Source organism: Oncorhynchus kisutch, linkage group LG9, assembly GCF_002021735.2.
Source record: "Oncorhynchus kisutch isolate 150728-3 linkage group LG9, Okis_V2, whole genome shotgun sequence".
In the NCBI taxonomy this organism is placed as follows: Eukaryota; Metazoa; Chordata; class Actinopteri; order Salmoniformes; family Salmonidae; genus Oncorhynchus; species Oncorhynchus kisutch.
Genome location: NC_034182.2, coordinates 34512351 through 34529093, shown reverse-complemented (window position 1 = coordinate 34529093; position 16743 = coordinate 34512351). Strand labels below are relative to the sequence as shown.

General features: G+C 46.1%; 1 protein-coding gene across 10 annotated transcripts in view; it reads left to right on the top strand.

Annotated features, from left to right (window-relative positions):
• The window catches only part of LOC109896506 (neurexin-2), a 1132408-nt gene that overhangs the window by 119541 nt on the left and 996124 nt on the right, over positions 1–16743 (top strand). For all 10 annotated transcript variants that reach the window (XM_031832475.1, XM_031832476.1, XM_031832477.1 and 7 more), the window contains exon 2: positions 4452–5851. In XM_031832475.1, coding sequence (XP_031688335.1) covers positions 5140–5851 — 712 coding nt within the window. In that variant the 5' untranslated portion in view covers positions 4452–5139. The remainder of the gene's footprint in view (positions 1–4451; positions 5852–16743) is intronic.

Sequence of the window (16743 nt, the reverse complement as noted above, 5' to 3'; positions counted from 1 at the left end):
CGCAATGCCAAGCGTTGGCTGGAGTGGTGTAAAGCTCACCGCCATTGGAATCTGGAGCAGTGGAAACGTGTTCTTTGGCGTGATGAATGACGCTTCACCCTCTGGCAGTCCAAACGGGCGACCTGGGTTTGGCGGAGGCCAGGAGAACGCTACCTGCCCCAGTGCATAGTACCAACTGTACAGTTTGCTGGAGGAGGAATAATGGAAGCAAAGGGGGGACCAACTCCATATTAATGCCCATGATTCTGGAGTGAGATGTTCCACGTGCAGGTGGCCACGTACATTTTGTCATGTAGTGTAGCTAAAAAGTAGTAAGTAGTTGAAAAGTTGCTAATTAGGCAAAATGCTAAAGTTGTCCGTGATGAAATTTGAACCCACAACTTTTGGGTTGCTAGACATTCGTTGTATATGCCTACCAAGTCACCCGAACCAACCACTCTACTTTCTTAAGTAACCATCTGTCATATGTAGCCACACCATACTAATTTTAGTGTCCCAGTTTACGTTTACTATGTTACATCTAGTCTATTAGACCAGGCTGCTCACATGCACGCACGAACACACAGGGTACAAGCAGTAGGAGATGCTCCCTCTGCTAAATGCCAGCGATTTCCAGACAAAAAAATCTATGATAATATTCAATGCAACAACGAGGGAATATTCCAATTCTTGTTACCCATCTGGGACAAAGATACAGTGTAACTCTTAATTAAAAAAAAATCCCCACTGTCAATTATACAAAATGTAAAAATTCTCGGCGTATACAGTATGCCATAGCAATGTGATTTTATTTTTCAAGTCAGATTCTACCAGTGATAATACGATTTACCCTAAATAGATAAAGTTGGTTCCACGCCAGCTGGAGCAGAAAATATATTTTGTATCTCAGATTATTCTCACATAGAAATTTAATTGTAAGAAAATCTTTTTGACATGCTCTGTACATTTGAATCACAAACCATTTTTTGGAAAATCGTGGCCAATTTAGGGTCTTTTTAGACCTATACAATCCTGCTTACTGTAAGACCCAATGATCTGTGAACCATACATGATACAGACAACACATTGTCATTATACTCCCAATAGTGTCTTTTCAAATATGGAGTATGTCTATATTCTGAAATACACATTTTCATGTTAATTTATTCCACATAAATATTGTTAATATTAAAATCTCAAAATTACCCTTTTTGATTTATTACTATTGGATATACTACAATATACAGTCGTGGCCAAAAGTTTTGAGAATGACACAAATATAAATTTTCACAAAGTCTTCTGCCTCAATTTGTATTGTGTCAATTTGCATATACTCCAGAATATTATGAAGAGTGATCAGATGAATTGCAATTAATTGCAAAGTCCCTCTTTGCCATGCAAATGAACTGAATCCCCCCCAAAAATGTCCACTGCATTTCAGCCCTGCCACCACCTGACATCATGTCAGTGATTCTCTCTTTAACACAGGTGTGAGTGTTGACGAGGACAAGGCTGGAGATCACTCTGTCATGTTGATTGAGTTCGAATAACAGACTGGAAGCTTCAAAAGGAGGGTGGTGCTTAGGATCATTGTTCTTCCTCTGTCAACCATGGTTACCTGCAAGGAAACACGTGCCGTCATCATTGCTTTGCACAAAAAAGGCTTCACAGGCAAGGATATTACTGCCAGTAAGATTGCACCTAAATCAACCATTTATCAGATCATCAAGAACTTAAAGGAGAGTGGTTCAATTGTTGTGAAGAAGGCTTCAGGGCGCCCAAGAAAGTCCAGCAAGCGCCAGGACCGTCTCCTAAAGTTGATTCAGCTGCGTGATCGAGGCACCACCAGTACAGAGCTTGCTCAGGAATGGCAGCAGGCAGGTGTGAGTGCATCTGCACGCACAGTGAGGCGGAGACTTTTGGAAGATGGCCTGGTGTCAAGAAGGGCACCAAAGAAGCCACTTATCTCTAGGAAAAATATCAGGGACAGACTGATATTCTGCAAAAGGTACAGGGATTGGACTGCTGAGTACTGGGGTAAAGTCATTTTCTCTGATGAATCCCCTTTCCAATTGAATAGGGGCATCTGGAAAAAAGCTTGTCCGGAGAAGACAAGGTGAGTGCTACCATCAGTCCTGTGTCATTCCAACAGTAAAGCATCCTGAGACCATTCATGTGTGGGGTTGCTTCTCAGCCAAGGGAGTGGGCTCACTCACAATTTTGCCTAAGAACACAGCCATGAATAAAGAATGGTACCAACACATCCTCCGAGAGTAACTTCTCCCAACCATCCAGGAACAGTTTGGTGATGAACAATGCCTTTTCCAGCATGATGGAGCACCTTGCCATGAGGCAAAAGTGATAACTAACTGGCTTTGGGAACAAAACATCGATGTTTTGGGTCCAAACTCCCCAGACCTTAATCCCATTGAGAACTTGTGGTCAATCCTCAAGAGGCAGGTGGACAAACAAAACCCCACACATTCTGACAAACTCCAAGCATTGATTATGCAAGAATGGGCTGCCATCAGTCAGGATGTGGCCCAGACGTTACTTGCCAGCATGACAGGGCAGATTGCAGAGGTCTTGAAAAAGAATGGTCAACACTGCAAATATTGACTCTTTGCATCAACTTAATGTAATTGTCAATACAAGCCTTTGACACTTATGAAATGCTTGTAATTATACTTCAGTATTCCATAGTAACATCTGACACTAAAGACACTGAAGCAGCAAACTTTGTGAAAATGTATATTTGTGTCATTCTCCAAACTTTTGTCCACGACTGTACTATTGGAACACAGAGTGGGCTCTCTGGTACATTTATAGGTTTATAACCAATCACAGCCCTCCTTTAGGACTGCACATTCAACAAATCACCAGCAGAGGGAGTTCCCCTTAAATCCAATGTCCAATTTTCATCAAATGTATCATACCTCAGAATTAGCAGAGCCCAGTCTGGAAATTTGATTTACTTGTAGAGCACATTATTCCTGCTAGCGTGGAATCGCCTGTATGCATTTTCAGATATGCATCTTCCTCCTTCCTAAGAGACCCTGATCTGTCTCTCTCTCTCGCAGTTCTTATGAGACGTCCTAGCTCCATAATCTGCACTGTATTGTCCATATATCAATAATGCTTTCATCTATGGATGTTATTATGCAGGGATTCATTTATGGGGACGCGTGTGAGAGCAGAGGATCTTATGCAAACAAGCAGCTAGCGTGACCAAAATAAATCAGACATCTCTCTCTCCCTTTCTCTAGCTTTCTCTCTCCCTTTCTCCATCTTTCTCCCATTCTCCTCAAGGCCTGACACGCTCCCTCACCAGCATTACCGTGAAAATGTTTGCCCCAATCTCCCTCTCGGTCACTGTCTGTCTGTCTGTCTGTCTGTCTCTCTCTCTCTCTCTCTCTCTCTCTCTCTCTCTCTCTCTCTCTCTCTCTCTCTCTCTCTCTCTCTCTCTCTCTCACTCTCTCTGGCACATGGATAGTGTCCTCATTCTGAAGTCAGGCAGCCAAGCACGGCAGCCTGAGCGAGTGTGATCAGCGGGGTTTAATTGTGAACTGTCTGCGATGGAAATTAAATCTCACTTCAGAAATAATGGGAACGGATTAGGCCAGGGACAAGGGTCAATAGTGGCTATCCTGGCAGCCATTGACTCCACGGCATCCCACTGAAAATGAGACTTAATATGATTGCTTGTGTGTTTGTGCGTTCGTGTGCGCGTGTTCAGTTAGGTGGAGAACCTAAAGCCTACATACAAAAACGGTTGGAGGGTGATTTATTGAAAGCCTTATTGCTGAGTTATTGATAGTCAAGTCATGGATTTAAGCATTATATGCTAGGGAGCTTTGTGCACTGTGTTTAGGACCAATTGTACTTGGCAGACAAGTATGGAGTAAGGCATTTTGATTGGCTGTTGATATACACCGAGTAGGGTCTGAGTAAATCAACACGGATGGAGTGAGGCATTTTGATTGGCTGTTGATATACACCCACTAGGCTCTGAGTAAATCATGCACATGAATGTTGAACTTCATACCAGACATATGTACATATTTATTACTCTAGTCTTGGTTTCCAACAGAGAAATCACCAGTAATGAATTTCATGTATAGAACATTCAGTCAAGTTGTCCACGTCTCTGAGGGGGAACTTGATCAAAGAGAGACCAGCTGGCAAATGGAAATATGTCCCCTACAAAGCAGATCCCCAAAGGAACTCCATTTATGATTTCAATGCTTATTTTTCATGTGCTATTATTGCTACTACTTCTACTACTGTATTCGAACCATGATCTCCCTTGAGTCACAAGACTGCATTGGCGCTATCAGCTAAAGCCTAGGGCTTCAGTTTGGGGAGCTAACACAAGTCTTACTTACAAGGTTACTCATCACGCATTTCACAGGACCACCTCCATTACACAAAGTACCAGGGCCTAATGAGGTTTCTCTGTCTGTTTCTTCCAGATCCCTGACTGCGGGGACGATGAGGGGACCCAGACCAGTCTAACCTGTGGTGGACCAACCAGAGGCTTCAGGAGAGGAAGGCTTTAACACCGTTGGCACCATGAACATACCCTGCTGTCCACGTGACACCAGACAGCTCTGACACACTCCTCCTCAGCGCTCTCTCTTCCTCCCCTTCTCCCCTCCCCTTTCCCAAAAACGACATCTATAAAACACGCCCACAGAGACTGACATACGTTTCCTAAAAAGCTACATCTGGATTCCAGGGGATTTCTGTTTGGAATAAGGAGTTGAGTTGGAGAACGGAACGCTGTGATAAAATTATCGTAATTCCCCCTACCCGTCCGCTGGCCTCGTTTTTCCCAGTGAGTCCCAGAGGTACCAACCAATGGAGAGACGGAGAAGAGAGTCAGGATAAAGCAGCCAAGAAGTAAAGCAAAAAAAATAAACTGCTGAGTCGGGCAGGGTTGGAATCTGGAATTGGGTCCTGTGAGGGTTTTGCTTCTCTGACGTATCCCCCAGCCTAGAGGAGGAGTCTGCCTAGAAGGAATCAGACATAACAACTATTGTTTACACTTAACAAAAACGAAACTACAGCAGCTGCAGCTGTAGCTAGTCTAGGCCGAGCTACGTCACTGTGTGGAGGATTTGAACCAATAGCAGGGTTATTAGGATTGGGATTGTAACCATGACGAGCCGATTGAGGTTTTCCGCTTTGCCCATGGGGCCCTTGGTGTTTCTCAGTCTGCTGGTGACGGCCCGGGCGCTGGAGTTCGGCGGGGCTCCCGGCCAGTGGGCCCGCTACGGGCGCTGGGAGGCGGGCTCGCTGGGCGAGCTGAGCTTCAGCCTCAAAACCAACATCAGCAAGGCTCTGTTGCTCTATCTAGACGACGGCGGCAACTGTGACTTCATGGAGCTCCTGATCGTCGGAGGGCGCCTCCAGCTGCGCTTTGCCATCCACTGTGCTGAGCCCGCCACTTTACACATGGAAACCCAGGTCAACGACGACCGCTGGCACATGGTGCTCCTCACCCGCAACTTCCGCGAGACTCTGCTGATGGTGGACGGCGAGACCAAGATGGCAGAGGTCAAGTCCAAGCGGAAGGAGATGGCGGTGGTCAGCGACCTGTTCGTGGGCGGCATCCCGCCCGACGTGCGCCTCTCAGCCCTCACCTCCAGCACGGTGAAGTACGAGCCCCCGTTCCTGGGCCTGATCTCCAACCTGAAGGTGGGAGAGACACCCCCCACCCTGCTCAACAGCCAGGGCATCCAGAGTGACATGGAGTACCTGTGCACCAAGCAGAACCCCTGCCTCAACGGAGGTTTCTGCTCCATCCAGTATGGCGAGGTACACTGTGACTGCACGCACACTCGCTACAAGGGGAAGTACTGCAAGGAAGGTAAGATCAGGAGCTAGCTGAACAGCTAATACCCTTTTTTCTAATGCTCCTTAGCACGTTCCCAGAAAAATAGAGACGTTCAATCTCTACCACCTCAATTTAATTGTGTTGTTTGTTTGTCTTGCTTTTTATGTGTTTTGAGATTATTTTCTGTAATGAAAAGCGTTAAACAAAATACATTATTATTATTATTATTAACTATGGTGAATGCATAACCAGGCCAGCTCAATACAGTTCGGTTTGGCTCGGGATTGGTTCAGTACGGTGAAAAGTCCTTAGCATAATATACTGTAGGTAAAAGGGCTAATTCCTTAGCATACTGTACTGTAGGTAAAAGCGCTAATTCCTTAGCATACTGTACTGTAGGTAAAAGCACTAAGTCCTTAGCATACTGTACTGTAGGTAAAAGCGCTAAGTCCTTAGCATACTGTACTGTAGGTAAAAGCACTAAGTCCTTAGCATACTGTACTGTAGGTAAAAGCACTAAGTCAATAGCATACTGTACTGTAGGTAAAAGCGCTAATTCCTTAGCATACTGTACTGTAGGTAAAAGCACTAAGTCCTTAGCATACTGTACTGTAGGTAAAAGCGCTAAGTCCTTAGCATACTGTACTGTAGGTAAAAGCGCTAAGTCCTTAGCATACTGTACTGTAGGTAAAAGATGAGTTAGCTGACTCGCTAACACTGTGTACTGTCATCATCTTCAAAGCAGAGCAAAGGCAGCAAGCCCCCAATGCTAATGTTTATGTATTATTCTAATGCAATCTTGTCTTTGACCTTTGGAAGTTTCCCGGATAGAGTGGAAGCTAGTGACTCACACTTTGGGAGTAGGCCATGTGTGATGTCTACACTGTGGATAATGTACAGTAGCGGGGAATGTGGGCCATTGTTCTCTCGGCACAGATGGAGATGAGTGTGAGAAATTAACTGAAACAGATGGAAGTGATGTTTCTCATCCTTTTGTTTTATGGAGGGTGATGCTATGGAAACATGGTGGAGATGCGCGATACAGGCTGTTGCTGCCTTTTCTCTGGAAGAGTTCCCCTCTTTTAATGCTTAATTGTTCAACTGCAAAAGGAGATGTTGCTTGTTTGTGAGGTTTGAGACGAGAAGTGTTTTGTTAGAGACTATTTCGACGCATGTATGGATTATATATTTTGTTGTTGTTGTGAGATTTTATTTTCAAAAGGTAATACAAAACATACAAATGACAACTAACATCAATTACATCACACCTGCCCAGACCCACATGCTCATGTATGGCCTATATCTGATATCAGTAAACTTATGCATTGACATTGCAGGATGTGGTAAACTAAGCTAGATGTCTACACTTCCATTTCCTTTTCCCTCTCTCTCTTGGCCAATCTCTCCATCTCTTCTCTCTCTCCTCCATCTCCCAAATGTAATTTCTCCCCCTCTGTTTCTCTCTGCCCTCGCCGGCATTTCCTTTTGGAATCTGTTCCTATCCTGCCAGATTATGTCAAAGTCTGTTGACTGTAAATCTCTGCCTCCCGCTCCTGTCTCTGACACATCTCATCGCCTGATCTATCTGTGTTTTGCCTCTCCTCTGTTCGCGTTGTCTCTCTGTTTCTCTCCTCTCCGTTCTCTCTCTCTCTCTCTCTCTCTCTCTCTCTCTCTCTCTCTCTCTCTCTCTCTCTCTCTCTCCTCTCCGTTCTCTCTCTCTCTCTCTCTCTCTCTCTGTTCATCCTGCAGCGTTTCCTCTGCCCAGCTAATATCTCTTCTCCTTCTTCAGGCTCTCTGTCTCTCTCACCCCCACCCCTGTCTCACTCTCTCACTCTCTCAACACTTATCTCCCTCTCACCCCCACCCCTGTCTCTCTCTCTCACTCTCTCAACACTTATCTCCCTCTCTCCCCACCTCTCTCTCTCAACACTAATCTCCCTCTCTCCCCACCCCTCTCTCTCTCTCAACACTTATCTCCCTCTCTCCCCCACCCCTGTCTCTCTCCCTCAACACTTATCTCCCTCTCTCCCCCACCCCTCTCTCTCTCTCAACACTTATCTCCCTCTCTCCCCCACCCCTGTCTCTCTCCCTCAACACTTATCTCCCTCTCTCCCCCACCCTCTCTCTCAACACTTATCTCCCTCTCTCCCCCACCCCTGTCTCTCTCCCTCAACACTTATCTCCCTCTCTCCCCCACCCCTGTCTCTCTCCCTCAACACTAATCTTCCTCTCTCCCCCACCACTCTCTCTCAACACTTATCTCCCTCTCTCCCCCACCCCTGTCTCTCTCCCTCAACACTTATCTCCCTCTCTCCCCCACCCCTGTCTCTCTCCCTCAACACTTATCTCCCTCTCTCCCCCACCCCTCTCTCTCAACACTTATCTCCCTCTCTCCCCCACCCCTGTCTCTCTCCCTCAACACTTATCTCCCTCTCTCCCCCACCCCTCTCCCTCAACACTTATCTTCCTCTCTCCCCCACCCCTCTCTCTCAACACTTATCTCCCTCTCTCCCCCACCCCTGTCTCTCTCCCTCAACACTTATCTCCCTCTCTCCCCCACCCCTGTCTCTCTCCCTCAACACTTATCTCCCTCTCTCCCCCACCCCTCTCCCTCAACACTTATCTCCCTCTCTCCCCCACCCCTGTCTCTCTCCCTCAACACTTATCTCCCTCTCTCCCCCACCCCTCTCCCTCAACACTTATCTCCCTCTCTCCCCCACCCCTGTCTCTCTCCCTCAACACTTATCTCCCTCTCTCCCCCACCCCTCTCCCTCAACACTTATCTCCCTCTCTCCCCCACCCCTGTCTCTCTCCCTCAACACGTATCTCCCTCTCTCCCCCACCCCTCTCTCTCAACACTTATCTCCCTCTCTCCCCCACCCTGTCTCTCTCCCTCAACACTTGTCTCCCTCTCTCCCCCACCCCTGTCTCTCTCCCTCAACACTTATCTCCCTCTCTCCCCCACCCCTCTCCCTCAACACTTATCTCCCTCTCTCCCCCACCCCTGTCTCTCTCCCTCAACACGTATCTCCCTCTCTCCCCCACCCCTCTCTCTCAACACTTATCTCCCTCTCTCCCCCACCCCTGTCTCTCTCCCTCAACACTTATCTCCCTCTCTCCCCCACCCCTCTCCCTCAACACTTATCTCCCTCTCTCCCCCACCCCTGTCTCTCTCCCTCAACACTTATCTCCCTCTCTCCCCCACCCCTCTCTCTCAACACTTGTCTCCCTCTCTCCCCCACCCCTCTCCCTCAACACTTATCTCCCTCTCTCCCCCACCCCTGTCTCTCTCCCTCAACACGTATCTCCCTCTCTCCCCCACCCCTCTCTCTCAACACTTATCTCCCTCTCTCCCCCACCCCTGTCTCTCTCCCTCAACACTTATCTCCCTCTCTCCCCCACCCCTCTCTCTCAACACTTATCTCCCTCTCTCCCCCACCCCTGTCTCTCTCCCTCAACACTTATCTCCCTCTCTCCCCCACCCCTCTCCCTCAACACTTATCTCCCTCTCTCCCCCACCCCTGTCTCTCTCCCTCAACACGTATCTCCCTCTCTCCCCCACCCCTCTCTCTCAACACTTATCTCCCTCTCTCCCCCACCCCTGTCTCTCTCCCTCAACACTTATCTCCCTCTCTCCCCCACCCCTCTCTCTCAACACTTATCTCCCTCTCTCCCCCACCCCTGTCTCTCTCCCTCAACACTTATCTCCCTCTCTCCCCCACCCCTCTCCCTCAACACTTATCTCCCTCTCTCCCCCACCCCTGTCTCTCTCCCTCAACACGTATCTCCCTCTCTCCCCCACCCCTCTCTCTCAACACTTATCTCCCTCTCTCCCCCACCCCTGTCTCTCTCCCTCAACACTTATCTCCCTCTCTCCCCCACCCCTCTCTCTCAACACTTATCTCCCTCTCTCCCTGTGCCCTTTCTGTACCCCCCCCCTCTCTGTTTTTCATCCTGCATGCATCCGCCTGTGTCGCTGGCATTTGCTTGCCTTTGTTCATTTGCAATTTCAAACAGAAGTGTTTATATGTAGTTATTTCTCTTGTAACCAGAATTTGACTACTATTCTTGACAGTAGGCTATTATTATATTCAGATAGCTAATATGCTTCTGGTGGTCATTTATAATCGATGAGGCTCAGAGATCCTCCAATGCACAGTATGATGAAATGCCTTGTAATTTGGGAGATCAAGTCACCTATTTAGAGTCAGTCTATGTGCAGTCTTAATTTACCAACAAGATCTCACGGTTTGGCCACTTTGACTTCAGATTCTGATGTTTAACCACGTTCCCCAAAACCTCAAATTTCAAAGTTGCTCCAAACATCAAATTTCTAAGTGTTTTTGCCACATTGGGTTGCTCCTCATGTTTAGCTTCATTTAATTTCTTCAAACGTCAAATTTCTAAGGTGGTCTGAACGTGACATTTTTAAGTTAAGGGCTAAGGTTTTGGATAGGGTTTAAACATAAAGTTTAGGAATTCATTCCAAATGGTTAAGGATATATATTTTTTTAAGTGTCAACCACTGGGATTGAACACACAACCTTTGGATCCAGATGTCATGGGATTACAGCCATCCACCACCCCAGTCCACAAAACCCTAGCAAAAACCCAAGCCTACTTGATGGTAATAGCTCTCACTTCAAATTTCGAAGTCAATCTTCAGCAATCTGGCTGTAATTTATACCCCCCAAAATATGGTGTTCAGGGCTGAGCTTCACCAGATGTAAAATATTTGATGTTTCTTCTTTCTTTTTTATCTAGTTTTTTCTCGTGATATCAAATTGCGATATTGTCTCATCACTGCAACTACCCAATGGGCTCGGAGAGGTGAAGGGCGAGTCATGCATCCTCCAAAACATGACCCCACAAACCGCGCTCCTTACCACCAGTCCGCTTAACCCGGAAGCCAGCCGAACCAATGTGTTGGTAGAAACACCATTTAACTGACGACCGCAGTCAGCCTGCAGGCACCCAACCTGCCACAAGGAGTCGCTAGACAGCAATCAGCCTAGTAATCAAGCCAAACACCGTCCCCTAACCCAGACAGTTCTGGGCCAAATGTGCACCACCCTATGGGAATCCCAGTCACGGCCGGCTGTGACACAGCCTGGGATCGAACCCAGATCTGTAGTGACGCCTTAAGCACTGCGATGCAATGCCTTAAACCGCTGTTCCACTTGGGAGGTGTTTTTGATGTTTTAAGGCCTGAAGATGTGGCTACTGCATAAAACATCCATCTAGTCTGTGCAGTCGCTGGAGTGGGCAGTTTTGCAGATCTAAAGTACATGTCAGTCAGCATTTAGGCTGTCATTGAGATCAAAGTTGTTATGATATTTTCAACATGTGTTTGACACAGTCTTGGTGTGTGTGGAATTGACCAACTCTTTCCCATCTCATACACACGTACACACACACACACACACATACACGCACGCACACACACACACACACACACACACACACACACACACACACACACACACACACACACACACACACACACACACACACACACACACACACACACACACACACACACACGTACACACATGCACACGCAAACACACACACGCACGCGCATGCACACCCACACACACACACACACACGTACACATGCACACACACACACACGCACACACACGTACACACATGCACACACACGCACACACACACACATACACACTGGTCTGACAGTCGCCACTCCCTCTCTCCCTCCTTCACCTCTATCAGTTTTTCTACTTCTCCATCCTTTCGTTTCTCCCTTTCACCCATCTCTTCTCTGTGTTAGATGGCTTGGCTGCTGTGTGTGGTTGCTGAGAGCAGATACACCCTGGCTTTTGGCTAAATTGCGGAATACCAAAGCAATGCCACTGTGACTGACGGAAACATTTGTCCTTTTCAAAAAGATAGAGGGAGAGAGACGGAGCAAGGGGGAGCGAGAAAGACAGGAGAGAGAGGGACAGAGCAACGATGAGAACGAGAGAGAAAGACAGGAGAGAGAGGGACAGAGCAACGATGAGAACTAGAGAGAAAGACAGGAGAGAGAGGGACAGAGCAACGATGAGAACGAGAGAGAAAGACAGGAGAGAGAGGGACAGAGCAACGATGAGAACGAGAGAGAAAGACAGGAGAGAGAGGGACAGAGCAACGATGAGAACGAGAGAGAAAGACAGGAGAGAGGGGACAGAGCAACGATGAGAACGAGAGAGAAAGACAGGAGAGAGGGGGACAGAGCAACGATGAGAACGAGAGAGAAAGACAGGAGAGAGGGGGACAGAGCAACGATGAGAACGAGAGAGAAAGACAGGAGAGAGGGGACAGAGCAACGATGAGAACGAGAGAGAAAGACAGGAGAGAGAGGGACAGAGCAACGATGAGAACGAGAGAGAAAGACAGGAGAGAGAGGGACAGAGCAACGATGAGAACGAGAGAGAAAGACAGGAGAGAGAGGGACAGAGCAACGATGAGAACGAGAGAGAAAGACAGGAGAGAGAGGGACAGAGCAACGATGAGAACGAGAGAGAAAGACAGGAGAGAGAGGGACAGAGCAACGATGAGAACGAGAGAGAAAGACAGGAGAGAGAGGGACAGAGCAACGATGAGAACGAGAGAGAAGACAGGAGAGAGAGGGACAGAGCAACGATGAGAACGAGAGAGAAAGACAGGAGAGAGAGGGACAGAGCAACGATGAGAACGCGAGAGAAAGACAGGAGAGAGAGGGACAGAGCAACGATGAGAACGAGAGAGAAAGACAGGAGAGAGAGGGACAGAGCAACGATGAGAACGAGAGAGAAAGACAGGAGAGAGAGGGACAGAGCAAAGATGAGAACGAGAGAGAAAGACAGGAGACGGCGGGACAGAGCAACGATGAGAACGAGAGAGAAAGACAGGAGAGAGAGGGACAGAGCAACGATGAGAACGAGAGAGAAAGACAGGAGAGAGAGGGACAGAGCAACGATGAGAACGAGAGAGAAAGACAGGAGAGAGAGGGACAGAGCAACGATGAGAACGAGAGAGAAAGACAGGAGAGAGAGGGACAGAGCAACGATGAGAACGAGAGAGAAAGACAGGAGAGAGAGGGACAGAGCAACGATGAGAACGAGAGAGAAAGACAGGAGAGAGAGGGACAGAGCAACGATGAGAACGAGAGAGAAAGACAGGAGAGAGAGGGACAGAGCAACGATGAGAACGAGAGAGAAAGACAGGAGAGAGAGGGACAGAGCAACGATGAGAACGAGAGAGAAAGACAGGAGAGAGAGGGACAGAGCAACGATGAGAACGAGAGAGAAAGACAGGAGAGAGAGGGACAGAGCAACGATGAGAACGAGAGAGAAAGACAGGAGAGAGAGGGACAGAGCAACGATGAGAACGAGAGAGAAAGACAGGAGAGAGAGGGACAGAGCAACGATGAGAACGAGAGAGAAAGACAGGAGAGAGAGGGACAGAGCAACGATGAGAACGAGAGAGAAAGACAGAGTAAGGAAGAGAAGAGAGGGGGAGAAAGCAAAAGAGAAAGGAAGGGGGACCGAGAGAGCGACAAGGGGATAGAATGAGGGAGGGAGGCAGAGAGAGAGACAAGGGGATAGAATGAGGGAGCATTTACAGTTTTTAACTCATGAAAGTCATTGTAAAAATGTTAGCATTTATAGTTTTTAACTCATGAAAGTCATTGTAAAAATGTTAGCATTTACAGTTTTTAACTCATGAAAGTCATTGTAAAAATGTTAGCATTTACAGTTTTTAACTCATGAAAGTCATGGTAAAAATGTTAGCATTTACAGTTTTTAACTCATGAAAGTCATGGTAAAAATGTTAGCATTTACAGTTTTTAACTCATGAAAGTCATGGTAAAAATGTTAGCATTTACAGTTTTTAACTCATGAAAGTCATGGTAAAAATGTTAGCATTTACAGTTTTTAACTCATGAAAGTCATGTTAAAAATGTTAGCATTTACAGTTTTAAAACTCATGAAAGTCATGGTAAAAATGTTAGCATTTACAGTTTTAAAACTCATGAAAGTCATGGTAAAAATGTTAGCATTTACAGTTTTTTTTTATACGTTGACGTTCAAGAACAGGAAAACAAATATTAAAAATGTAATGTCTCAGAAAGTTTATTGAGAGGATAATGGAGAAAGGGGCTGGATGTGTCTGCTGCCATCAATTCAAGTCCCATTGGTACTTTCCCTTCCTGTCTTTGCATCGTACATGAGCTCATGAATAGAAGGTCTGGGAGCTGCCAAGCTTTGATGTAGTTGTCAGAAGATACCATGAGAGAATGCAGGCTGACATAAAGAAATGGCCTTCAAGTTGAAGAGAAGAAAAGGAAACAAGGAAAGGAGAGGAGGAAGGGAGATATTGAAGGGGAAGGGAAATAAGGAAAGGAGAGATGGAGAGATGGAAATGAGAGAAGGAAGTGAGAGAAGGGAGAGAAGGAAGGGAGAGAAGGAAAGGAGAGAAGGAAAGTATAGATGGAAAGGAGAGAAGGAAGGGAGAGAAGGAAAGTATAGATGGAAAGGAGAGAAGGGAGGGAGAGACGGAAAGTATAGATGGAAAGGAGAGAAGGGAGGGTGAGAAGGAAGGGAGAGAAGGAAAGTATAGATGGAAAGGAGAGAAGGGAGGGAGAGACGGAAAGTATAGATGGAAAGAGAGAAGGGAGGGAGAGACGGAAAGTATAGATGGAAAGGAGAGAAGGGAGGGTGAGAAGGAAGGGAGAGAAGGAAAGTATAGATGGAAAGAGAGAAGGGAGGGAGAGACGGAAAGTATAGATGGAAAGGAGAGAAGGGAGGGTGAGAAGGAAGGGAGAGAGTTGGAAAGTATAGATGGAAAGGAGAGAAGGGAGGGAGAGACGGAAGGGAGAGAAGGAAAGTATAGATGGAAAGGAGAGAAGGAAGGGAGAAAAGGACGGGAGAGAAGGAAAGGAGAGAAGGGAGGGAGAGAAGGAAGGGAGAGAAGGAAAGTATAGATGGAAAGGAGAGAAGGGGGAGAGAAGAAAAGTATAGATGGAAAGGAGAGAAGGGAGGGAGACAATGAAAGTATAGATGGAAAGAGAGAAGAGAGGGAGAGAAAGAAAACATATGATACCCAGAATAATAAACCACATCATACCATACAAGTAACACATTCTGCTTCTAACACACACATGAAGAATACATACACACATGAATAACACACACACACATGAATAACACACACACACATGAAGAATACACACACACATGAATAACGCACACACACATGAATAACACACACACACATGAAGAATACACACACACATGAATAACACACACACACATGAATAACACACACACACATGAAGAATACACACACACATGAATAACGCACATGGGGAACACACACACGAAGAATACATATACACACACACACATGAAGTATGCACACACACGAAGAATACACATACACATACACACATGAATAACACACACACACATGAAGAATACACACACACATACACACATGAATAACACACACACACACACACATGAAGAATACACACACACACACACACACATGAATAACGCACACACACATGAATAGCACACACACACATGAATAACACACCCACGAAGAATACACACACACGAAGAATACACATACACATACACACATGAATAACACACACACACATGAAGAATACACACACATATGCACACATGAAGAAGACACCCACACACACACACATGAAAAATACACCCACATGAACACACACACATTCAAAAACAAACACACACACAGTCTCCTCCAGAGGCTCATACCACATACACACGTCCACAGTCTTCATACACACCCACACAGTGTTCACACACACCTGCTGAATGTGGGGGTGGCAGGAGCCTTGGGTGGGGACTGTGTGTGCATGTATGTGTGTTTGTGTGTGTGTGTGTTCGTGTTCGTGTGTGTGTGTGTGTTTATTCTTCATGTGCGTGCCCTTCCTGTTAACCAATCATTTTCCAGCATTTCAAGCATCAGAGGTTCTAATTAAAAAGCGTCACCTGTATGGACCATTGTTTTTATAATTGATGGTGACCCTGGCTTTTCTCCAAATAACCCCCATCTGCAGCGCCAGCTCTTTGGAGTCCTCAGTCTCACTACGCAGGGTAATTAGAGGTTAAATGAGCTATGGCAAAATGGCCACCCTGATATTAATACTTTCCCTCCATGGACAAGGAGCTTAATGTGTATAGGCCCATGGCTAGGAAAGGAAATGTCTGCTGAATAACAATCTCCCCACCTATCATGATATCCGCCATCTTGTTTCCTTGATCAATGAAAATGAATATTTACCAGACAATCTAATGCACAGCAATTTGCTCAAGGGTAAATTTTTCACCTATTAGTTTAGGGATTTGAACAAGCAACCTTTTGGTTACGAGCCCAACACACTTAACCACTAGGCTACCTATAGTGTCTGCTTACGATGCATGATCCATCGTCACAGTTCAAGGTTTGTTCGCTTGATAATCAAAGAGTGTTGCTGTAATTGCAAAAAAATGAAATCCTTTTTGTTGTCTGCTAAACTAAAACAGATGATGGCCTTGCATTAAGTGCCTGTGCATTGTCAGTGTAAGAGAAAAGGAAGTCTAGGTGATTACTGTGCGATTTCCATGGATGTAATTACCATCTATGTTTATAGATTCATGGTAATATGCAACGTGAGATGAGATAGAGGATTTACCAGTTATTAGAGCAAGGAAATATCTGTGTTAGAAAATGTATTTAGAAAAATATTGGAGGATGTACAGTAGACTCTGGAATGTCAATTTGTAGTGTCTAACCATAGTCAACAAAAGTGCAACATATTTGAATAAAACATCAATTACTTCTTGAACAGCAAATTGTTCATTCTATTTCTAATTGCCGAAAAAACACTTGTAGGAAATGACATACAATGCCCAAAAAAA